Source organism: Necator americanus, chromosome III, assembly GCF_031761385.1.
Source record: "Necator americanus strain Aroian chromosome III, whole genome shotgun sequence".
NCBI classification, from domain to species: domain Eukaryota; kingdom Metazoa; phylum Nematoda; class Chromadorea; order Rhabditida; family Ancylostomatidae; genus Necator; species Necator americanus.
The window spans coordinates 32,294,525-32,319,539 of record NC_087373.1 but is presented as its reverse complement, the minus strand read 5'-3'; the positions used below and the strand labels follow the sequence as shown (position 1 = coordinate 32,319,539).

Below are 25,015 nucleotides of genomic sequence, written 5' to 3'. Positions count from 1 at the left end.
AACCGCTCCGTTGATGAACACATCAACCTGCAATTGCTCATCTTCAATCTCGGTAAAATCCATATGCAAAAATTTGACTTTGCGGAAGGATTCGAACCGAGCCGATAAGACCAGGACTAGATTAACGTTCTCGCGTGTTACCCACTACAAATTAACCGCGTTACTATTCAAAGTCCAGGGTGTTACCCACCACACTACGGCAGCGTTCTTCTCCTCACACACCCAGTTGTACTTCCATCAATCAATCTCAGTGGGGCTCGTCCCTAAAAGGTTAGGTTCCGGCGAGATTCGAACTCGCGTTACTGGATTCAAAGTCCAGGGTGTTACCCACTACACTACGGCAGCATTTCTCTTCTAACACAATTTACTCCTCCTTAACACCCATTACTTCATCAATCAATCTCAGTGGGGCTCGTCCCTAAAAGGTTAGGTTCCGGCGAGATTCGAACTCGCGTTACTGGATTCAAAGTCCAGGGTGTTAACCGCTACACTACGGAACCGCTCCGTTGATGAACACATCAACCTGCAATTGCTCATCTTCAATCTCGGTAAAACCCATATGCAAAAGTTTGAGTTTGCGGAAGGATTCGAACTAGAGCCGATAAGACCAGGACTAGATTAACGTTCTCGCGTGTTACCCACTACACTACGGCAGCATTCTTCTCCTTACACAGCCAGTTGTACTTCCATCAAAGTCCAGGGTGTTAACCGCTACACTACGGCAGCATTCTTCTCCTCACACACCCAGTTATACTTCCATCAATCAATCTCAGTGGGGCTCGTCCCTAAAAGGTTAGGTTCCGGCGAGATTCGAACTCGCGTTACTGGATTCAAAGTCCAGGGTGTTAACCGCTACACTACGGCACCGCTCCGTTATAACACACCCACTGTACTTGCTCATCAATCAATCTCAGTAGGGCTCGTCCCTAAAAAGTTAGGTTCGGCGGAAAGATTCGAACACGCCGTTAAGACCAGGACTAGATTAAAGTCCAGGCGTGTTACCCACTACACTACGGCAGCATTCTTCTCCTTACACACCCAGTTGTACTTCCATCAATCAATCTCAGTGGGGCTCGTCCCTAAAAGGTTAGGTTCCGGCGAGATTCGAACTCGCGTTACTGGATTCAAAGTCCAGGGTGTTAACCGCTACACTACGGAACCGCTCCGTTGATGAACACATCAACCTGCAATTGCTCATCTTCAATCTCGGTAAAACCCATATGCAAAAGTTTGAGTTTGCGGAAGGATTCGAACTAGAGCCGATAAGACCAGGACTAGATTAACGTTCTCGCGTGTTACCCACTACACTACGGCAGCATTCTTCTCCTCACACACCCAGTTATACTTCCATCAATCAATCTCAGTGGGGCTCGTCCCTAAAAGGTTAGGTTCCGGCGAGATTCGAACTCGCGTTACTGGATTCAAAGTCCAGGGTGTTAACCGCTACACTACGGCAGCATTCTTCTCTACACACCATAACCCAAAGTAAGTACCCATAACAACTCAATTGATTTAATCGGAACCTAAAATTAGTTCCGGCGAGATTCGAACTCGGACTGGATTCAAAGTCCAGGTGTTACTTCCATCACTCAATCTCAGTGGGGCTCGTCCCTAAAAGGTTAGGTTCCGGCGAGATTCGAACTCGCGTTACTGGATTCAAAGTCCAGGGTGTTAACCGCTACACTACGGCAGCATTCTTCTCCTTTACACACCCAGTTGTACTTCCATCAATCAATCTCAGTGGGGCTCGTCCCTAAAAGGTTAGGTTCCGGCGAGATTCGAACTCGCGTTACTGGATTCAAAGTCCAGGGTGTTAACCGCTACACTACGGAACCGCTCCGTTGATGAACACATCAACCTGCAATTGCTCATCTTCAATCTCGGTAAAACCCATATGCAAAAGTTTGAGTTTGCGGAAGGATTCGAACCGGAGCCGATAAGACCAGGACTAGATTAACGTTCTCGCGTGTTACCCACTACACTACGGCAGCATTCTCCTAAAATTAGGTCCGGCAGATTCGAACTCGCGTTACTGGATTCAAAGTCCAGGGTGTTAACCGCTACACTACGGCAGCCATTCTTCTCCTTACACACCCAGTTGTACTTCCATCAATCAATCTCAGTGGGGCTCGTCCCTAAAAGGTTAGGTTCCGGCGAGATTCGAACTCGCGTTACTGGATTCAAAGTCCAGGGTGTTAACCGCTACACTACGGAACCGCTCCGTTGATGAACACATCAACCTGCAATTGCTCATCTTCAATCTCGGTAAAATCCATATGCAAAAATATGACTTTGCGGAAGGATTCGAACTGGAGCCGATAAGACCAGGACTAAATTAACGTTCTCGCGTGTTACCCACTACACTACGGCAGCATTCTTCTCCTCACACACCCAGTTGTACTTCCATCAATCAATCTCAGTGGGGCTCGTCCCTAAAAGGTTAGGTTCCGGCGAGATTCGAACTCGCGTTACTGGATTCAAAGTCCAGGGTGTTAACCGCTACACTACGGCAGCATTCTTCTCCTTACACACCCAGTTGTACTTCCATCAGTCAATCTCAGTGGGGCTCGTCCCTAAAAGGTTAGGTTCCGGCGAGATTCGAACTCGCGTTACTGGATTCAAAGTCCAGGGTGTTAACCGCTACACTACGGCAGCATTTCTCACACACACCAGTTGTACTTCCATCAATCAATCTCATGGGGCTCGTCCCTAAAAGGTTAGGTTCCGGCGAGATTCGAACTCGGCGTTAACTGGATTCAAAGTCCAGGGTGTTACCCACTACACTACGGCAGCATTCTTCTCCTCACACACCCAGTTGTACTTCCATCAATCAATCTCAGTGGGGCTCGTCCCTAAAAGGTTAGGTTCCGGCGAGATTCGAACTCGCGTTACTGGATTCAAAGTCCAGGGTGTTAACCGCTACACTACGGAACCGCTCCGTTGATGAACACATCAACCTGCAATTGCTCATCTTCAATCTCGGTAAAACCCATATGCAAAAGTTTGAGTTTGCGGAAGGATTCGAACTAGAGCCGATAAGACCAGGACTAAATTAACGTTCTCGCGTGTTACCCACTACACTACGGCAGCATTCTTCTCCTCACACACCCAGTTGTACTTATAATGGGGCTCGTCCCTAAAAGGTTAGGTTCCGGCGAGATTCGAACTCGCGTTACTGGATTCAAAGTCCAGGGTGTTAACCGCTACACTACGGCAGCATTTCTCCTCTAACACACCCAGTTGTACTTCCATCAATCAATCTCAGTGGGGCTCGTCCCTAAAAGGTTAGGTTCCGGCGAGATTCGAACTCGCGTTACTGGATTCAAAGTCCAGGGTGTTAACCGCTACACTACGGAACCGCTTCCGTTGATGAACACATCAACCTGCAATTGCTCATCTTCAATCTCGGTAAAACCCATATGCAAAAACCTGTGTTTGCGGAAGGATTCGAACTAGAGGCGATAAGACCAAGACTAGGTTCACGCTCTAGTGTGTTACCCACCACACTACGGCAGCAACCCTCACCTCACACACCCAGTTGTACTTATAATGGGGCTCGTCCCTAAAAGGTTAGGTTCCGGCGAGATTCGAACTCGCGTTACTGGATTCAAAGTCCAGGGTGTTACCCACTACACTACGGCAGCGTTCTTCTCCTCACACACCCAGCTGTACTTCCATCAAATCGTCCCAAAGTAGTTCGGCGAGATTCAACCGCGTTACTGATAAAGTCCAGGGTTAACCCTACACTACGGCAGCATTCTTCTCCTCACACACCCAGTTGTACTTCCATCAATCAATCTCAGTGGGGCTCGTCCCTAAAAGGTTAGGTTCCGGCGAGATTCGAACTCGCGTTACTGGATTCAAAGTCCAGGGTGTTAACCGCTACACTACGGAACCGCTCCGTTGATGAACACATCAACCTGCAATTGCTCATCTTCAATCTCGGTAAAACCCATATGCAAAAGTTTGAGTTTGCGGAAGGATTCGAACTAGAGCCGATAAGACCAAGACTAGGTTCACGCTCTAGTGTGTTACCCACCACACTACGGCAGCATTGTTCTCCTCACCACACCCAGTTGTACTTCCATCAATCAATCTCAGTGGGGCTCGTCCCTAAAAGGTTAGGTTCCGGCGAGATTCGAACTCGCGTTACTGGATTCAAAGTCCAGGGTGTTAACCGCTACACTACGGCAGCATTCTCTCTTCAACCCAGTCGTACTTCCATCAAATCATTCGTCCTAAAAGTTACCCGGAATTCGAACTCGCGTTACTGATTCAAAGTCCAGGGTGTTAACCGCAACACTACGGCAGCATTCTTCTCCTCACACACCCAGTTGTACTTCCATCAATCAATCTCAATGGGGCTCGTCCCTAAAAGGTAAGGTTCCGGCGAGATTCGAACTCGCGTTACTGGATTCAAAGTCCAGGGTGTTACCCACTATACTACGGCATCGTTCTTCTCCTCACACACCCAGTTGTACTTCCATCAATCAATCTCAGTGGGGCTCGTCCCTAAAAGGTTAGGTTCCGGCGAGATTCGAACTCGCGTTACTGGATTCAAAGTCCAGGGTGTTAACCGCTACACTACGGAACCGCTCCGTTGATGAACACATCAACCTGCAATTGCTCATCTTCAATCTCGGTAAAACCCATATGCAAAAACTTGTGTTTGCAGAAGGATTCGAACTAGAGCCGATAAGACCAGGACTAGGTCCACGTTCTAGTGTGCTATCCACTTCTCTTCGGCAGCTTTTTTTTCTTCACACACCCAGTTGTGCTTCCATCAATCAATTTCAAGAGCATCGAGGATGTAGTGAAGAAGAATAGGAACGCCTGGCTCCTGCTTCAATACCACCGTAATTCCTGCTTTGGCCTATGCTTCAGAAACCTGGGCATTTCGCAAGCAACAAGAAATCGTGGTGAATGTCATTGAACGCGCGATTGAGAGCTAAGAGTATCCCGCCTCACATAAGTGAGGGACGGGATTCGAAATTCTCTCCTTCGTCAACGATAGAAGATTAGAGACGCCACTGCATACGCCAAGAAAAGCAAAATTAGGTGGGCGGGGCACGTGATGCGTTGCAACGACAATCATTGGAGCCGTAAGCGACTGGATATCGCGCGACATCAAACGCACCGCAGGAAGAGTGCCGATGGTCAGACGTCTTTACGAGCTCCTTCAAAGAAAAGTATGACGCTCTTCGATTCTCTCGCGAGAAGAGATGATACTGGGCAATGCTTGCGCGCGATCGGGACAAATGGAAGTATTACTGGTGCCCGCTCGAGCAAATCGATGAAGTACTGGAGCACAGGTGATACGTGTGATACATGTGATAGATAAAGATATAAGCAGATTCGCGCTTTCAGGATGTTTTCTTCACGTCGTTGACTGATTGCAACAAATTTTTCACTTTTCTCATACTGTGGATTTTTCTCCTGCGGTGTCTTGTCACATATTATGTGGGATTCAATTAGCAAAGTATCAGATTATCTCTTGGCGAGTACAACAGCTTTTTTGGATGATTTCACATTTTTGCTGTTATAAACGTTATAAACCTTTTGTAACCTCTGGGATCATATTTTTTTCATGTTCTCCGGGGTTGTCTTTGCACTGCAAGTGGCGCTTATAAAACATGTAACTTGCTGACTGCAAAAGACAATGCGATTGGATATTGGATAGAACTCGTTCCGAATATCTTCGCATATGTCGAGGAGGATTAGAGTGTGACAGTAGGTCGTGCGAGTTTACACTTAATGAGCTACTTTAGGTGTACTTTGTCTTTCGGTGTTTTACGCTACAACGAGGTAAAAGTACAGTATAGTAAAAGTATAGTAAAAGTAGTAAGGAAGGTACTTTTCAAGTAGTGTTGGATTTCAGAATGGAGGAACTGAAAAAGTGATGGAAATATGTTTGTGAACTACTAATTAATGACATTTGTTCAATTGATCGGATTGATATGGACAGACTGCAACAACAACAAATCCGCAGGCAACAACAGAAAGCGCTATCACAACCACTATGGAGAGCAAGATAACGCAAAAATGAAGCCTGGAAGAACGGTTTCTTGCCATTTTGAAAATAAAGGCACTTTATATTGCGAAATATCGCTTTTTTCAGCTGTAATAACATCTGCGTGTATATAGATGTCGAGAAAGCATTTCACTGTCAGATATGGCAGTGCGTAATACCGTCATCAGGCTTTGAGAATGCATATGTGTCGAGGTTTGAGAGTAAACGCCACTATGCAAAGAACAAAAAACAATCAGAATGAGTTTTTTTTTCATCTTTGAATAATCTACCAGCCACTGACAAATGTAATTCACCCAATTCTTCTCAGTTCCTAGAATCGAAGAAAGTAATGAACAGTTCTAGATCTTCTGTGCCCCAATGAAGCTTCGAATTCGCTTGAAATTGCTTTTTATTCGCAGAATAGTAGGAGTAGGCTGAGTTTCTTATGAAATTCGAACTCGCATTACCGGATTCAAAGTCCAGCGAGTTACTGCTACAAGGCAGAACCAAGATTACAAACAACCCTCCCCTCCTCCCAATTTAGCTTCATGAAGACTCTAAGAAGGCCTTTTTATAGTCAAGAACTACTACTCAGAAGAAACAAGTGGTGATTGTTATTGTTGTATTTGTCCTTTACACATTTTATGCAGGTTTGTTTGCAAAAACCTCAGATTAGGTACAGGCTTTTTTTTGAACAGGTTTCTCTATAGTAATAGCTAAACTGCTTTTGTGCAACTATTAAACTATTTATTAATTATTTCATCTTGTTTTATTATTGCCATTTGTTTATTTTTATGGTCAGTTCCGTTGGAAATGAATTAGCAGTTATGAGTTTCCACTCCCTTTCCTGCTTGATTTACAAGAATTCGACGTTTGTGTAAGTCGTAAAATTCTGAGTGAAAAAACAGTACATGACACTAAGCCACAAAAAGAAAATTAAACTGCCGAAGCGGAATTGAATTTCATAAAACAATAAGGAGCAGAAATACCGTTCACGCAAACTGTACAGAATAATTACGAAAATTACACCAGATCACTGGAGAACAAGTTGTAGTAATATTTTTCGTTTCGAAAGAACAAGAATTGTCCTCTTCCTTGTTAAAGTCGAGCATTTTGTTCTTCCTCACTCTCATTGTCAACAGCTGAAAACATCAAATTCATCACATCGAATATTGCTTAGTAAATTTCAAAGTAGTTAATTGTTATGCATTTACAAAAATACATAGCTTCTTAATTTAGTCATCTATTCCTTTTTCAAAAAAGAAATTCTTACCATATTTCTGTTGTCCGTATTTCGCATTTGATGAGGGAGGAAGACCTTCAAATTAAAAAAATCAAAAAATAAAATTCAAAATGAAGTCTGAAAATGTTTTCTAAACATCTCACAATATTTCTCATTATCCTTAATTTGTTGTGAATTAGGTCGGCCAGCGGAGACGAGATTATTGGAAGTTGCCGATGAACCTAGAAACATTAGAAAGAGGTAATTTCGTAGCTCCAAAAACTTTATAATATTTGAAGTAGAAAAGTAGAGGAAAAATTTGTAAAACAAAGGACAACGCAAACGTACCATATTCGGACTGTCCATATTTCGCATTTGAATTGAGACGAATATCTTCAAAAAATCAATATATACAAGAATGTTTGAAACACTTCGTACAATCAGCTATTTGTAAGATTTAGTTCCAATAGAACCAATAATTTCATTTATTAGTCTTTTACTGAACTTATAACTTACTAATAGTAGCGGACTGAGAAGGTGTGGAATGGAAATCTGCGAAGATTTCCATAAGCAGAATGTTAAGTTATGAACGTTTGATTATGATTCTTCGGATTAAAAGATTATGCTGGATACAGTTCGACATTTTCATTCCCGTCAACGACTTTAAATAGTTGAAGACATTGATGGACATGAAAATTAATTAATTTTATTACTTAAATTTACTTCTCATCTACTTCATCTACTTCCTTCAGGTCTCGTTGTCCCTAATTCGTTCGCTGTTGAACTAGATGTCGAAAAAGCTGGAAGTTTTTGCTCACCTATTTTTTCCGGACGACGAACAAAAGTTGACGCATGGTGGTAGTCGTCGAAAAGTGCCTGTTTCTGTGATATAGAACGTGTTGTCGTTGTCTCAACCCAATACGGCTGAATCTGGAGATTTTAAATAAGCTTCCCGGAGGTATTCATTTACATTCAGCTTTCTTCTTTTCGTAGAGATTTCTGTTCTTGCTGCTTCATTGGATGCGAACAGTAGTTAATTAGCTCTTACGTGCTGCTAGCAGCAAAGAATATTAATATTTTTCTGTAAATTTTTAATTCTAATCCTTCAGCATAAAGCGTATGTCGTGAAGACATAAAAATGCAAAGGAATAATCTTTGTGCAACAGCTTCAAAACAAGGCTTATTAATAATCGCACCCTTTTTTCATTTGTAAGATGATACTTCTGCTTTTGTTCCGCAACATTTCTATGATTCGAAAAAACTCATATAATTCACCTGTTGAGATTGCCGAATACTGCTAGGAACAAGCGATATATTGCTAGATTCGCTATCGTCCGATGTAAATGCTCGTTGACAATAGGAGACGACAGTGACGATAAAACAAAGCGTCAGTTGCACTGAAATCAAGTGTTTTATTGAAAGAAAGGCAAAGTATGCGATGTTTTTCTTTGTTGCGTAACTGCCGGTGAGCAAGCATTTTTTTCCCATGACACTATCTTAATCCTTCTTCTACGTTGCCCCAATCGAACACGTACCGCACCTTAGCAGCAACGAAAACCACCACTGATAATAACTTTATCTTGTAACTTCTATTATTATTATTAATGTTATTATTACTATTATTGTATTATTATTATTATTTCTATTATTGTAGTGGAAACACAGAAAGATGGCAGGAGAAGAAGATGATATGAAGAAGTGCATCACTTGGAAAACTCACTATAGGCTGCGGAAGGGCGTACGATGGATTCGTGTAATACAGACACGCGACAAATGATACAGAATTAAGATCGAGAATACCCCTTCAGGCTGGAGGCGCCTGGAGGCGTGAATGTATATCTCCTGTGTATTCTAATTTTAGAACACTTCTACAAAGCAGTTCCAACCTAATATCCTATTTTTGGCTCTCATACTTTTGCGTAAGCAGAAAATAGAGCTATCATCGAAGCGAAAGTGGTCCCTATCAAACAGCACTGAAACTCAGGCACTTACGAAAAGTAAAGCGGAGGATTGTAAATATGTAGGATCTAGAAAATCAAAAGGAGCGTAAGAACTCACAGTTTGCAGAAGAACAGGATTAGTTATGGTGAACTTATGTTACATCTAACCGAAATACTTAGCCAAATAATTATCTAGAGATTATTAGTCAACAATTATGCCAGTACTTTGACACTTTTCATTATCTTATCCCACTTCTCCGAATAGGTTTTTAGGAATTTCCAAAAACATTCGAACATTTAATTCTTTTAAAACAAATTTAGTCCTCTTGCACTTACTGCATCCTTGTTAATTATAATGTGGTTCCATCCCAATCCAAAAATACATTTCCAAGAGAAAAATTCTCACTATTGCACTAAATCCAAGAACGAACAACTTACTTGTAGCGCATATGATATCTCTGAGCCTGAAGGATAAAAGAGGTAGAGCAATGTAGAGCGCGGTCGCAAAGATCACTGCCAACACCTGAATTTTTCACCGTAAGCAGATTTGTAACACAACAAAGCGGTCGTGGATGCAATACCGAGATCAGGATGTTCTGGCGACTCTGGATGTGACGAACGGTTAGAGTCGAATAGATCAAAGATACGATTATCATCACACCACTCAAAGCGCACGACCATAGAACGCGATGTTCGAACTGAAACGAGTTTACTGTAGAATTTATGGGTAAATTTCCCGACTAAAGCGGTCATCAGCAGCTGGTACGGGTCGAAAACATAGAGTAAAGATAAGAAGGATAAAAGGATAAAGGCATATCAATCCACTTGGAATGCACCCACGCGTTCTACTGGAATTCGCAATCGTTGAGGTTTTGGAACGCGTGTTGGCCCACACAATGACTTGAGGCCAGCCGATGATCAAGTCAGTGTTTTTATCCTCCCAGACAAGTCTGGTACCAATGTGTCGACCCCGGAAGAATGAAAGGCTTGGTTTGCACTAGGGCACTTTGCACTTTCGTACCCTCGACCGTGTGGCTAAAGCGGACCTCTAACCGACTGCGCCACACCAAAAGGAAAGATTGATCATGTGTAATTTGAATGAGGATTCAGAGACGCCGCTGGATGTTGTGTGCCTGTTAGACGCGTTAGGTCCTCGGCAACGTAGGGCTGCAGCATCTACTTCTACAAGTCTGGGACGATAATCGATAGAGCCGTGGCGTCGATAAGCTACTCAGGATTTCCTCCTTTGTTTTTTATTTGTCTCTGAAATAGCTTTACATTTTTGCGTTTTTCGTGCGCTTCTGTGTAACTAGAATCGTTTCATGGTCGTAGTCCCAACAAAACCCTCCTTTATTAGCATCAACGCCCTCCTAGTATCGAATATCGTCCCATCGATCGCAGGAGGTGAGCCCCAATATTCGATTCCGCTGAGACTGTAACGTGTCACACCGACACATCAGTGAGTGTATGTGTATTTTTCGGCTTTACCCCACTCAGGAAATCTATACTTCAGGAGACAACAACTAAATCCTCACATCGCTACCAGGTGCGCATCTCCAAGAATTTCCGTGACGTATCGACGCAACATAGGTCATCTCCGCAGCCGACTCAAACACAGCCCATTCGCATGAGATCACTGAAACCGGACGATGACAATTCTATTTTAGATCCGAACAAAATTAAGCGAACCGCCTCACCGATCTGTACTAGGACGATTCCAGCACAAATCCAGAAAGTAAACACAGAATGACTACCGGCTGCCTGTCCTACTTCTCCACGAGCTGCCAGAAGATCTGCTCTCCAAATACAGATACTCTAAATATGAAATATTGTTTAATTTAAATCGAAACAACTAAAATATCTCCTACTTTGACTGTGATTGGTGCGAAAATAGCGGTGACTGCGACTGGAAAGAGGATTCTTCGGGAAAAACACCCAATGGGATTCGGTGTCATGAAGAACGTGATTGAAACGAGACAAAGCATAGCCAAACCTGGATAACTGTTGTAATCATGCACTTTATTCAGCTCGTTTAGCATATGCATACTTCCTTAGAGTCAGTAAAGTCGATTTAGCTATTAAAACAATATCTTACCTCCGAACGTATACGAGGTACAAATCCTATAGTTGTCGCTTGTTCTGCAGACCACTCGTTGGTACATACACATTAGACAGACGAAGAAAGCGAGTACTAGAAAAGAAAATCGGTTTTTTTTAAAGATCTTCGTACATATATACATCATCACCAAATAAGGAAAAGTATATTCTTCTATCCAGTTGAAAGAGAAGTAATCGATATTTTTTTCAAGGAGTTCATGTTCAACTTCCAACTACGACAACAATACGCCAACAACTTTATGTCATAATTTTACAGTTATATCGGGTAAAGAGATTACCTGGTATAACTGTAAAATTGTGTCCGCGTCTGTCTGTCTTCACAAGGCTTAAATGATTAGAATTAAGGTCCTAAATGGACATTTAATAGTCCTTATCATGTGCCGCTATGTAACTGAAAAAAGTATTCAAATTCATTTTTTGTCAAATTTTTATATAGACATAATATTTATGTAGAGCGCACGTTAGATATTTTAACACTTGGTTGTACAATTTATCTAATAAAAGTTTGCATAATCCTTTAAACTCGAACTCCTTCCTACTTTCTACAACATTTTATGAACTCTCTTCTATTCATTCTCTTCATAAAACCAATATCACGGTTGGTTGTATGAGGGGCGAACAGACACCTCTGTGTCTTCTAGATACGCCCCTAGGTAGGGATATCTGTGAGACATTAGCTGCGACTCGTCAAGCGTTGGATGACAATTTTACTTGGCTAGATGTGCAAAAAATGCATAGAAAGCAAAAAAAAAGTAGAGAATTATGGTGTAAAACAGAGTAGTGGGATATTCTTTGATTGAACCATCTCCTGTTTCTCCATAGATGGATGGATGGTTTCCATTTAAAAAGTCAGAACAGTGAAATAAACACTTTCACTCACACTTCTAAACAGCATTTAACTTATATAAACTGCATAAACAATTCTACTCTATCTAGTGTTCCAAACAACTTCTAGAGACAGATATATAGTCGGGTCAAAGCAACAAAAAGCATGGACAATTGCACAAGCAGCTACGCTTGAAGAGTCGGAGACAGCGGTTGGAATCGAGGTGACTATGGCGAACTGCAGAGATGGGTGGCGGTAGCGTGGATCCACACACGATCCCAACCGCTACGAATCCACCGCGCCGCTTCGAGCGCAGCCGCTTTCGCAACTGTCCCTGCTTCATGTCGTTTTGACCCAACTATACATATGACAGTTGGAGCCCGTGCTCCGATTCTTTCACTTTTGAACGTTTAGTGAAGGGATCCTCATCACTTGAGCTGCACCAATGAGCTAGACCCCTTCACCTTAAGCAGGGTCCGGTTCCTCCTTATTACTCCTAGGTAGACAAGACCTTCCCTTTTTTGTTCAAATCAGAAAGCGTAGAAGCGGTGAGAAAAACACATCGTAAGAGCTGCAGAAGCGGCGGAAAGGGCGGAGCTTTGGGAAGACGCCGCATATGAAGAGTGACCAGGCTACTCTGGCAATTATAATGCTGCCAGGAGCCGCGCGATGCAATTATCGACGCTCATTAGCCTCCTGGATACCCGGAAGCACATCATACGGGTACTTCTTGACTATTCCTCATCTAAACTTCATACCGTGCCTTTTGTACCATACATGCATTATGACCTTAGATTGCGGGTATGCAGAACAGTTAGTATTTGGTAAACTTCACCTTACTAGGTGGATTTGAACGGATGCCGAAATAACAACATCTAGACGTCAAACCTGCACAAACGGCGTACACCAGCACAGCAACACTCTTCAGAGAATCCTTAAATTTTGGAGAATCACCAGCTTGCCTTCGTCGAGACAATTCTGCGGAACAAGCCGACCTGCAAGGTCATAAATTGTACATACCGCGATAACTTTACACTAAGATTATAAGTGATTGCTGACCTTGGACATGTAGATGTTAGGGGAACTCTGGATCCATCTCGTTCCTCCATAACCAGTTCCGAAACGGCCGTGTATTTGAAGCCAAGGTGATGATTCCATTTTGCAATTGGCTCGTACTCCAGTTGGGCATCGAAAAGAACTCGGTTCACGATTAACGTATGGTCACGGTAGAGTGTTGTTTCGTTGAATGACACCACTGAATGAATCCTAGATTTCCTTCGGATTTTACAGCAACAAAGAGTTTGCAAAAATGCTTGACAATATATCAGAAGTTTTTCGTATTTTGCACTTACGTTCATGAGAAAAAGGATGTGAGAAATGCAACGAATGAATTGTAGAAAACAGTGCTTCTTGCGGTTCATTCAAGCAATCGCTAATACGTTGAATTAGAGCACCTGGAATAATCAAATAGATCTTTTCAATTTCATCCTACAACAATCCTAATTTTTTTTCCAAAAAAAATTTACATTCCTTCTACCAATCACAACTACAATGGATCTCAGTAATCAGGTTTCAGGTGGAGTCTTAGCTGATTTTGTAACCAGTGCACCTATCATCTAACTTTCATTCCCTCACACCTGCTAATAGGTCTCTACATGCCCATTTCCTCACAGATTTGCAGATTTGCGCTTGTGGAGGATTCGTACAGGAACTCCGCCCATCTTCAAACCAGTGAAATGAACGTTATTCTCATGCGAACAACCCGGTAAAAGTACAATAACTCAGCTCATATCCAAATTACTTGCTTCGACGCTGACGCTCACTTACAGTAGTTATAAGATTTTGTAGGAATTCGGAATTCGAAACATAGAATAGTGAACAGATTTCCGTTCGTCACAATCTAAAAATTGATCGCCACTCAGAATGTCCAAGCATTAATAGGAAACGAATACAATGCCATCGATACCGAATGCCTTCAACCGGGCGTACGCAGCGTGACTGTCGCAACGTAATCTCTTACTCTGCGTGGCACACACTCCATCATTCTCTGTTCTGCTCCGACTGAAGAGCAGCATATTCACTCGATTGAACACCTTCGACATCGAGTGTGGTTCTTCTTTGCACAAGGATTTACTCCCCAACCCAGAACAAGTTAATTCAATAGATATGTTGCATTTTCAAAAAAAACTCAATGTTTGAGTTGATATTTAATTTTAGACTCTTTTTCTCCACAGTCGTGAAAACCTGGATGAAAATAACCCAAAATTGCTATTACCTGGACAAATACTATCGACCATGTTCCTAGTAGCATGAGCGATTGCACTAACCTAAAATGAGAATTCTTATCTTCCTAACTAATAATAGGACACGCGCTGGATTTAGCGAACAATACCGCAATAGAGATAGGAGCTATGTCGACGTCAGGAGCAATGGTGGTCACGTTCAATATCTGTTTGTGCGAACATTCTCTGGAAACAAGAAGAGGACTCATTTCACTCGATTTTCTCCCAAGATTAGCTAGCAGTACTTCGAGAATTGCTGTCCAGGTGTTACTTCGCCATCGATATGACATTGAAAGGCGGTAGCCCAAAATTGTTTGAGCCAGTGTTGTGGAAATGGAAGATTAGCAAATCTAGTAGCTAGCTGGAGCAGTTCGGATGGTCCCGACGTTTTTTCTGGTGTGACCTGGAAGATGAAATGTCGAATTACATTTATTGATGAAACTGAGGAAATTTTTGAATTTCTATCTTCACAGTAAGAAGCAGTTGATCAAACTGTGGCCATTGCTCCAGAAATTTCTTTGACGAAGACCAACGTGATTCCTGAGGTGAGAAAAAGATAAATCGTCCAGCAATAACCTGAAAATTATATCTATTCATCAAGAAGAACGCATGTCGCTATTTCCCGCATAAAACCTACCAGTTCTGTACGTAAAGCTTTCATTAGTTCTATCCAATTCTTTTCACCAAGCAAGACAATTACTACGCGAGCTTCACTAAGAAGAAGCCTGGAAAACAATGTTTTCTGAGTGATGGCTTCTATATCATTAGCTTATATCCTGTTAGGAGCTCTAATGATTAGAGTGGGTATTTTCAGAGAAAGCACTTAGTGAAAAAGTAAGGAGCACTTAGTAAGGATAGATCTATTATTTTCTTCTTCTTTTTCTCCGTTTCCGGAAAGAAAAGAAACACATCTTCAAAATCAAACAATTCTAACCACAGATCCAGATAAATTTCTGGCATTTGTTTCTCAAGTTCTATTCCCAACACCTTTTTTCTTTCAAATCAGGCACTAATGAGTTTTTGTGAAGTTCTCACCTCCGAAGCGCATTCTCCATAGCTGATTTTGATCCACGTTTCAGATCAACAGTCTGTTCGAGACACATTCCTCCTGTCATGGTGAGTTCAGATAAAACACGTGCTGAACTGCAAGTAATTCCGTTTTCGTTTTCCGTGAACGGGATATTATACTGTCATCAAAGATTTGTATTATTTCTATCTTATTCTCGGAATCTGACACTGAGATAATCCATATAACGTCAATGTCTAAAAAAATCTATTTTACATACATATCTTAGAGTAATCCTCTCTCAACAGATTTGCTGTCTCCACCAATTATTACCAACTGTTGGTAATATAGTCGTATTTCTACATATTGTTCTTACTTCACGTATATTATTGTGACGCGAATGCCCACATTTTCCCCAACGTTTGTGGTTCTTGAGCACATCTCTGCCCAAAAATCTCAATTTTCAGAAAGAGCTTGCACAGAATCTATTCATTCGTCGCTATTGCATTCCCTGCAAAATCTGATCCCTTACGTGAACTGCCTATCGATATCAGGTGTTCTCAGGTTCTCTTTCAGCACCTCCACTCCAGAACATTCGTTTTCGGCCAGGTGACCTTTTTCAGCTTGATCCCGACATACTCCTCAGAACATGTTGAACAAAGCGGTCTACTGCTCTCCTTAGTCTTTGTCAAAAGGAACAACGACGGTTCTCTGCGACTACTTTTGACGGCGCTGCAAGACGCTGACACTTTCCACGAACTATCCATGGATGCACCACATCAACTTCGGCGTAAAGACCTTTATTGTGGCATACCCTAGGCTAAAAGATGACAAGCAATCGTCTGAGCAACTTCCTTTTCGTGCGCTTCTCCACCGCCGCAGGGTGCTCCCCAAGTCTCTGATCCCTACAACATAATGGGTGAGTTGCGGATAGGTTGATTCGCAACTTGACTTCGTTGGTTATGTTGAATTCCGTGGATGATTCATGGAAGGTACCAGCGTCCTGCAGCATCGTCAAAAGTAGTTGCAGAGAACCGTCTTCGCTTCTTTTGATACAGACTAGGGAGATCAGCAGCGAGAGCACCATGCGCATTTCGTTAAGGAGCTGAAGCGCGGGTGATCTCGATCGGTTGTCCGTCCAACCTGATCCCCGTCGGAGGTCTCGAAGAGACTCATATCTGCTTGCACTTATCAGGCGTAAACTTGGTCTATATGCTGCAGCCAGCTTCGAAACAAGGACAACATGTTGAAATTTTGTACTGCTTATCACGAATATAACAACATCATTTTTTCGTTTCGAGATCGGCCAAAAGGCATCCTGATGGTGCTAAGACGATGTCGACAGAACACTGAACAACTTCTCCTGAAGGAAGTAGGAAGAAGTTGAATAGGAAGGGTCCTGCCACTGCCCCTTGTCTCACTACAATTGCCATTTCGAACGACGTTGTACATCCAGCTGGTGTTTGAACTGCGGCAGTTCTTTGTTGATTCATGTCATCAGGCAAGCGAACGAACTTTCCTTGTACTCCATCTGCGCGAAGCGCGTTGAGAAGAGGGCTTTGATGAGGAGAGTCGAAAGCGGCTTCAAAGTCCGGAAACGCTAAGTGCATTGGCTCCAAATACCGCTGCCAGAATTCAATCACTCTCCTGACGATGAACACATCGTCAGTTGTAGATCGGCCAGGACGCTGGCAAGCTTGCTCTTCGCGCGTAGCTTCTTCACGATGTTAGTAAGTCAGTCCAGGATAATTCGTCCAAAACCTTGTATATAACACGCAACAAAGAGATTAGATTAATGACTTCTTCTTCTTCTTGTGGAGAAGAACTATGATAGCGTGTCTGCAGAAGTCAGGTATCCTTTCGTCTATCCATATTGAACGAATGATCTTTATCATCTCACGTTTCCCGGACGGAGGAAGATGTTTCAGCATTTCCACGCTAATCCCGTTGTTTCCACCAGATTTTCCATTTTTCATCTTTTGGATACAGGCCAGAACCTCCAGACGATAGACCGAGATTTGCGGTTAACGAGGAACCGCCAGACTTCGTCGGTGGTTCCTCGTTAACCGCAAATCTCTTTCTATCGACGTGCCCAAGTTCAGGAACTGACGGCTCTTGCCGGTTCAGCAAGGTCTTGAAGGGATCCCTCCAAATTGGAAGGGTTGCTTCACCAACAACCACTCCATTGACAGCGTTAAGAACAGGAGAACATCTTTTCATTTTGCTGCTATACTGTCTTAGCAAAACATAGGTTTTAATAAGACAGTATAGCATAGATCTTAGCAACTTCTTGCTAAGACGCTTTTCCTGGTTGAAGTCAATAGTGCTGCAGGCGAAACATACAGAATTGTACGTGGATTTCGTTTCCGCAGAGCAGCACCAATTGCAGGAAGCAATCACACTAGTATAAGCGGCTCCAAATAAATTAACGAAAACTTCAACTTAAAGGCCACAAAATTGCCGTGGTACGGAAACGCCACAGACGGCGTAAAGTTCGGATTGTAGATCACAGAAACAAACATGGCTCCGCTCACTTTCTCCTAATCATTGCTAAAAACGACATGGATGATAGCGTTCTTTCCTAAGAAATCAGTTGCAACGCGCCAACCTTGTGCACGCACCGCATCCACGAGCGAGCGGCAGAGAATAAATGAAGTTTCTTCGGCTAAGCCTAAGTAAAACCGATGAATAGGCTACTGAGGGGACCGGAGCATGTACAACGGTGCGCGTTCTAACACGTCACGTAGGAGCTAAAGTGGTTCCGCGCCCTTTCTTACGAGGGGGAGTTGAGTGCAGCCACGATCACTTCTGTAATCTACAACCCGAACTCCACGTTATACTTGAGCTCTCCGCATCACGTTCTCGTGATACCCTGTCTTTATTGTACTTAAGAGAAATTGCTTTATTTCAGTGCTATAGGATGACTTTCATCAAAAGAAAAGTCCTATCGTAACTTTTTATTTTGTTGTGATTATTCCAACTCTCTGGTTTTTTAAATGAAAAATTTAAAAAACCAGAGAGTTGGAATAATCAAAACTTATAGAATATAATGTAATCTTCCTAAAATAAATATAATCCTAGAAGCTGGTGATTACGGTCACCACCAAATCGTTTGTTCGTTTAGCCTTCACGGTCGAGTATGGTAGCTTATGTGGCGCGGGCCCTACTATACCTTCCTATTTGGCCATGTTTGCGATGGCAGTCGCAATGTAGATAGAGGGGAAACAATAGTTATTGGAGAGACTATATGTCTAATAAAATTTTACTAACTTAAATAAAAATTTCAAGGAATATGAGAACTCACTCATCATGGAGTTCATCATGTAACAAACTAAGACACGTGCTCTTGGTATGATCCAATAACCCAACCATAGCCTCTAATACTGAAGCGATTGATGGAAGCGTTCCAGTGGTTAAAGGCTGTAAACAGAAACGTAACATATAGTAGGGTCGAAACGAGATGTTCCAGAAGTGCGAAAGTTCGACTTTCCTTGAAGCTTGGCATAGAGACTGCAACTTGTTGATAGTCGAATTTAATCAACAGCCAAGATTGTTGACAAGCTTTATTACGGCTAAAGTTTCGGCGTTGTCGCCTTCGTCAGAGCCTGGAAAGTAAGAACATTTGCAATATATCCTCTTAAATGCCTCATCCAGAACAAGTCATCATCCCCTAGGATATTACACCCGGAAACAGAAACCAAAAAAGCCCAAATCGTTGTGCATACCTCAGTAGCCGCGTTGGGGTGCGGGACAAGAGGTACCCGTGAAAACCGGCTGACCACTCCTGTCCTCCCTTCGGCACCGCGCGCCTCCGCGTAATTACGGTTGCCGCTCCACCAGCTAGACATTCTCCACGACCGCCTGAGATCATCTACACCCCACTTCCCTATTGCTCTCTAATCAACGCCGCGCGCGACAAAGCGGTGGATAGTGCGAATTTGAAGGGGGAGTGAAGAACGAATTGCCGAGGCGAATTCTGATGTACGGATATAGTAAACTAAGCGCATATTATTGGGAATAAAGGAGGAGAATAAGTAAAAATTATTTCAAAGAGATGCTCCAGGGAAAAGAATAACACGCATATATTTTCAAACATCTCATAATTTAACACATTTCGTGCCCTAAGTTCTCTATATAAACTAGCAGTGCATAAGTATGTGTTTGTCACGATGTCATTCAACGAATTCGTGTTCAACTTTCAACTGCGGCAGTTATAATAACAGCAACTTTATGCGCTTATTACTTTGTATACATTCTTTAAACTCCTTTCTACATTTTAAATTTTCAAAATTTTACATAGATATAATGTTTATGTAGAACAAGTATTGAAATATGCCAATATTTGACATATTTCAATATTTGCTTGTACGTCTTATACAGTTTTATATAATAGAACTTTGTATGGCTATTCAAACTTCTTTCGTTTTGTCGCTCCATTTCTATCTATTCTCTGCATAAAATCAATATGACAGGTTAGCTGTATTAATGGCGAACAGAGACCTTGTATCTTCGAGATATACCTTTAGGTACAGTGTATGTCTGCGAGGCATTATTCGCGCCCCGTTAATCGTTGGATGCCAGTTTTACCCAGCTAGATAAACAAAAAGAAATCATTAGAGAAAAGAAGTAAAAAAAAAATTAGCAAAACACCGATCAGTTTGAAACATATCTCGCATTCCCAGAAATGGATGAGTGTTTTCCACCTAACAAGTCGAGACAGGATAATTTCATTTTCACTCGCATTTCTAAATGGCATGTCACTTATACGAACCTATTTCATTCTTCCTCTCTTTTATATTAATTTACAAGCACACTTTATGTAGACCTTCAAACAACATCTAATACCAGGTACTTTCCTTTCTGTTCGACTTTAAAAGGCATCATAAGAGCTGTAAGCGCGGCGGAAAAAATCGTCGTAAGATTGGCAGACGCGACGAAATGGGTGGGGTGGGTGGGGTGGGCGGGGCGTCTTGAAGACGTAACACAAAAGGAGCAACCAGGCTACTGTAGCGATCATGACGGTATCAGGAGACGCGCGGTGCAATTAACGACGCTCATTAGCCTCCTGGATACGCGGCGGCACATCATACGGGTACCTCTTGACCGTTCCCCGCCGCGTTGCCGTGATGTTAGCGAATATCAGAGTGGTGTTAGGATGTGACCCGCATATGACCCCGTAGATCAAACCCGCAAAGGTCTTGATACAGAGCCAGCTCGTTGGTCACAAGCACTCTTCGTTTCTATTCATTTTTGGACCTTTTGCATTTATCTAAAACGCTTCTAAAGTTCTGCGAGCTATAATTTCGGGTTCGTACGATAGAATTGTGACAGCTATGCTACTGAGGTATGCATAACGATTTGGGCTTTTTTGGTTTCTGTCTTGTAATATCCTAGGGGATGATGACTTGTTCTGGATGAGGCATTTGAGAAGATATATTGCAAATGTTCTTACTTTCCAGACGACTTTCCTCTGACGAAGGCGGCAACGCCGAAACGTTAGCCGTAATAAAGCTTGTTAACAATCTTGGCTGTTGCTTAAATTCGAAATGACATGAATAACGAGTGTAGTTGCGGTGCATTTGCGTACGCGGTCAAAACAGCGCTGTGGAGGCAGCAGTTGGGACCGAGTTAGGACCATGGGTGACCCTAACAAGGGTTTCACCACGCTCGTGGCCGCTTCAAGAGAAGCCGCATACACAACTGCGTACGTGCTTCATGTCGTTTTGACCCTACCTTACCCTCCATATCGTTTTCAGGGAAAAATCCGTTACCTTATCCTTTTTCGAAAAGAAGGTGTTGAGAGTAGGAAGGCGGAGGTGACGAGCAAGTTGATCCAAGTTTGGTAAATAAGAGTCATCATCACGTATCATAGCTACCACATCGGATCTGGAGAATTTTTGGATTGAAGGTTTATAGGTGATCTATCGCATGTTTCTCGCACTTTTGAATATTTGTTCCAGAAAGAAGTTCGAAGAGATCCGCAACTGTTCTCAGATCTGAAGAACAGCTGTCAATGATGACAGCTCCCAAGGAAAGTCCGACATCTTTGAGAATTTTATTCGAGTTCACCTGCAATGTTCACTGCTTCCCTCGTATGGATGTAAAAATGAGAAAATAACATAAATGATATGATAAAGAATAAGCTACTGGCTACTGAAGAGGTCTGGAATTGGTATTTAGTTGTTTGGAAGATTTTCAACATCAACACATTTTAAAACGTTTAAAACATACATTTTAAAGTCAGGGTATTACACTAATATTGGATTTTAAATTATTTAAGAAATTTTCATAGCAAGAGTTGATTTTCAATGTCTTTAATGAAGATTTTGTTCTCCCACAAAATACGCGTTCCCTCATTTCTGACTGACAAATTTTTGGTACTATTTTCACATCTATTTCAGCAAATAGACTACTTATGCTTGAAAGATCCTGTTTCAAAAGCAAAAATAGATCAAACCTCCGGAAGAAATCTGTCATTATCTATGTGCTCTACTCTACTCTAACATCCTTCCTTTGTATCTCCTAAAACATGTTTTCAGAAATAGTAGACACATGTGTACACATGTCTAAATAGCATCGTTACCAACAAAGTGTTGTTGTTTACATCATTTAAAGTGAACTCGGTGTGGAAGAGGGAGGACTTAAACGTAGTGTAGCAATGAATTGAGGGTGTTGAGAGTCTTCCACTATTATATAGGAATAAAAGTGTAGTTCATGAGTACGAGTGCCATCACGCTCAATTCCCCGTAATTATCCAGAAAAAAGGCGTGAGATTCACACCGCATCGCCTTACGAGGCAAGTAGTAACGCGCCACGTCTGCGACAACAGCCAAATGCGCCGCATTTGCGACGCAGCAGAGATCAATGCGCCGCTGAAAGACACGGAGCGTATGGCTGCTCTCGTAGACGTGGCTCGTCATCAGGTGCCTTGTTTGGATGCCCCACGCGATAAGGACATTTTTGAGGCCGTTTTTCTGGATAATTAGGAACTGGGCGCTCACACTCACGCATTACACTCCTAACCCTTTTCACATCTATAGAGGTCGCAACACTTTGAGTTGAAATTGCCTCTAAAAGGTGCAAGTAACAGTAACAGTTCTATAATGTAGCGCAAGTTCTCAATACACCACTTCTTCAAATTTTCACTCATCACTCACCGCGAATGAAGCAATCATATCCTCACCTTGTGTCTGCAGAACTTTCAGACTGGTGCTAATAAAGTAACTCACAAGAAATTTGTTTACTCACAGAAATATGTAGCTAATCTCAAACAACCCGATTAAAATCCAGGGAATTAAAATAACCTGATTAAGAGAGTCCAAAAATGCGGCTAGCCGAACAAAACCGTTCAGGTCCACCCGGCCACATTTAAAGCCCTGAAAACTAGTTTTTGAGTGAGATATTTGCACAGACGCGAACCTCGTTATTTCTTTAGAAATGTCAATTCGATACTGTCATACGATCTTAACACAATCACCTGATTATCAGCTGACTCATGAATAGGAATAATAGCCAGGACGTAAAGACGTCTACTTGATGGTATAACAAGGATGTCATTGAGCAAGCGATGGCTTGGAACAGAAACGTGAGCGGCCGCTCCAGAACTTTCATTTTTCACAGGTCTAGAGTGAAAGTATGAATACTATGGTTCTCTTTTAAGATTACATTACGAAATTCAAGAAAATCTACTGTACACACTGACCTGAACGATAATTTGCTCATTTTCACATTTGGTTTTGCAGTAGCAGTCGTAGTCGTAAACAGAGCATCATTCTGAAGATAGTGCAATTCCGAAAAGTTTGCAAAAATATTTGTGTTTTACTCAAATCACTTTTAGAACAGTCAAAAAAAAAAAAACGGAAGCTCCTCCAAGAGATTTTTCAGTCTCTCCAAAGTTTTTTTCTTGCAACAGAGTTCCGGATAATTTGGCAATCTAGTATTTGAAAGAAAGTGATCCTAATGATTCCATTGAAAGACACCTTTAAGACACTTTTTAAAACACTTTTTCAAGAATAAATCTGAAAATTGCTTCATAGGAGTGACATAAGCTTATGAATATGATTATCACGATATTGCAAAGTGTTCTTGTGTCCTACAGAATAGTGAACATCACAATGGATAATTACCGACAAAAATCCAGTCGGTCCAAGAATATGAAGAAAGAAAGCAAAACAATGTAGACTAGTGAGATTCTTCATTAGAATCCTCATAAAAGGTAGGGCTCTTCTACCCGTTTTTCTTAAAAGAGAATGGAGCTGAACTGCAGAATCAAGCAAATGAATATTGGTTAACCCATTATTCTATCGGTTTCTCTTCAACAAATCCGCTAGAGTTTGATCTCCAAGGACTAGGAAAAGCAAATGAAAGGAGGGAAGGAAGGAAGGAGAGAAAGAGAGGATCCGAGAGGTAAAGATACTCATATCACGGGAGAACCGTGAAGAGAACCCCTCACGAATGTCAGAGCAATCAGAGACAAATAATTTGAAGTTGTCTCTTGGAAGATTTTTTACACAATCATCAACAGCTGGAAAATTAAAACTTTTCGAACAGTTTTCAGAATTACTACAAAAAAAAACAGTAAAAAAAAGTCTGTTCACAAAGAACGTCTTCATTTATGACTTTTCAAGCAGATTGAAGAGGAAAATTCTAGAAAATGTTCCCAGCGTTTCGTAGAAATAGACTACAGTTACTCGGAATTTAGGAGGTGGTGCCGTTGCTGCAGCCATATGAGGCAGAAACGGTACAAATGCTTGTTTCAAGTGATGAATAAACGTGATGTTTGGAAGAAACAAAGGAAGATTATATAAAGGATAGATCATATACATTTAGGAGCTTACCTGTGGCGGAACCATCGTTGAAATTGTCGATGATGGTTCTGCTGTAGGTTTGGTGGTGATTTGAGCTCCATTAAAATCCTGCTGTAATCTTTCTACCGATGAAAATAACTGCTTTAGAATTGGAAATGACGGAGACAATAGTTCGGCCGAAAATGATGGCTCAAGTAATCCATCCGTAGGCACCAATGTCGGAAGCGGCAATCGCTGCTGTTGTAGTGCAAATTGCTCGTAGGGTATTTCAAATGACTTGGTGGTCTGATCCGATGGATTCTCGTTTCGTCGGTTAAAATGTAGTCGGAAGTCGAGTGAGTGACTTGTCGCTGGTAGCCCCAGCAAAAGCAGCAAAATCCAGCCACAGCTCATGAACTGAATACGTTTCAAGTGTGGTGAGCTGTGTAGTCAACACCGATTCGAACACAGTCGAAGGATTAAGGCGTGTAGGCGGAGATGGACACGGTAGGAGAGCGCGAAAAGTCCTGAGACAACACACGCGCGCTTCGTCTCGTCCTCCTTGTCTGTGCACGTGTGTTCACCTCATTAGTGGAAGAAGTTCTCAGGTTGCTCGCATCAGGTCGACGGGAATCGCGCAAGCGCGTAAATCGTCTTTTACGCTGGACAATCAGCTGAAAAAGTAGCCTGAGCGTTGTTTGTTTGAGTTGGACAACATTTCCAGAGCTCCCAATTTAGAGCAGCAAATTAATTTTTTTAAAGTTGCACATAGGAAAAGTTTAAATCTCTATTCATACCTAAACTAGTAGCCAAACAAATCCCATC

General features: G+C 42.1%; 3 protein-coding genes across 5 annotated transcripts; all 3 read right to left on the bottom strand.

Moving 5' to 3' along the window:
* Positions 1-7,108: 7,108 nt before the first annotated feature.
* On the bottom strand, positions 7,109-15,513 carry RB195_011677 (uncharacterized protein; the record flags this gene model as incomplete). 2 transcript variants are annotated; one of them, XM_064193208.1, is made up of 21 exons in its annotated part: positions 7,109-7,152; positions 7,284-7,328; positions 7,397-7,474; positions 7,581-7,625; positions 8,051-8,162; positions 8,508-8,629; positions 9,611-9,695; positions 9,754-9,870; positions 10,708-10,808; positions 10,870-10,987; positions 11,041-11,165; positions 11,268-11,363; positions 13,005-13,111; positions 13,176-13,371; positions 13,469-13,570; positions 14,392-14,443; positions 14,509-14,584; positions 14,644-14,801; positions 14,870-14,974; positions 15,036-15,123; positions 15,434-15,513. In XM_064193208.1, the coding sequence occupies 21 exons, from the start codon at positions 15,511-15,513 to the stop codon at positions 7,109-7,111; spliced, it is 2,052 nt and encodes a 683-aa protein (XP_064050790.1). The 2 variants fall into 2 exon arrangements, with proteins under 2 accessions (XP_064050790.1, XP_064050791.1); XM_064193207.1 differs by lacking the exon at positions 14,392-14,443 and having other exon boundaries at positions 13,469-13,604.
* Positions 15,514-16,687: 1,174 nt separating this feature from the next.
* On the bottom strand, positions 16,688-17,014 carry RB195_011676 (uncharacterized protein; the record flags this gene model as incomplete). Its single annotated transcript, XM_064193206.1, has 1 exon — positions 16,688-17,014. The coding sequence occupies one exon, from the start codon at positions 17,012-17,014 to the stop codon at positions 16,688-16,690; it is 327 nt and encodes a 108-aa protein (XP_064050789.1).
* Positions 16,688-24,604, bottom strand: RB195_011675 (uncharacterized protein; the record flags this gene model as incomplete). Of its 2 annotated transcripts, none has more annotated exons than XM_064193205.1 (8): positions 16,688-17,121; positions 17,402-17,730; positions 18,709-18,824; positions 21,176-21,290; positions 21,346-21,473; positions 22,882-23,026; positions 23,107-23,177; positions 24,242-24,604. In XM_064193205.1, 8 exons carry the CDS (start codon positions 24,602-24,604, stop codon positions 16,688-16,690), a joined length of 1,701 nt encoding a protein of 566 aa, XP_064050787.1. The 2 variants fall into 2 exon arrangements, with proteins under 2 accessions (XP_064050787.1, XP_064050788.1); XM_064193204.1 differs by lacking the exon at positions 16,688-17,121 and adding an exon at positions 22,709-22,780 and having other exon boundaries at positions 17,343-17,730.
* Positions 24,605-25,015: the final 411 nt, after the last annotated feature.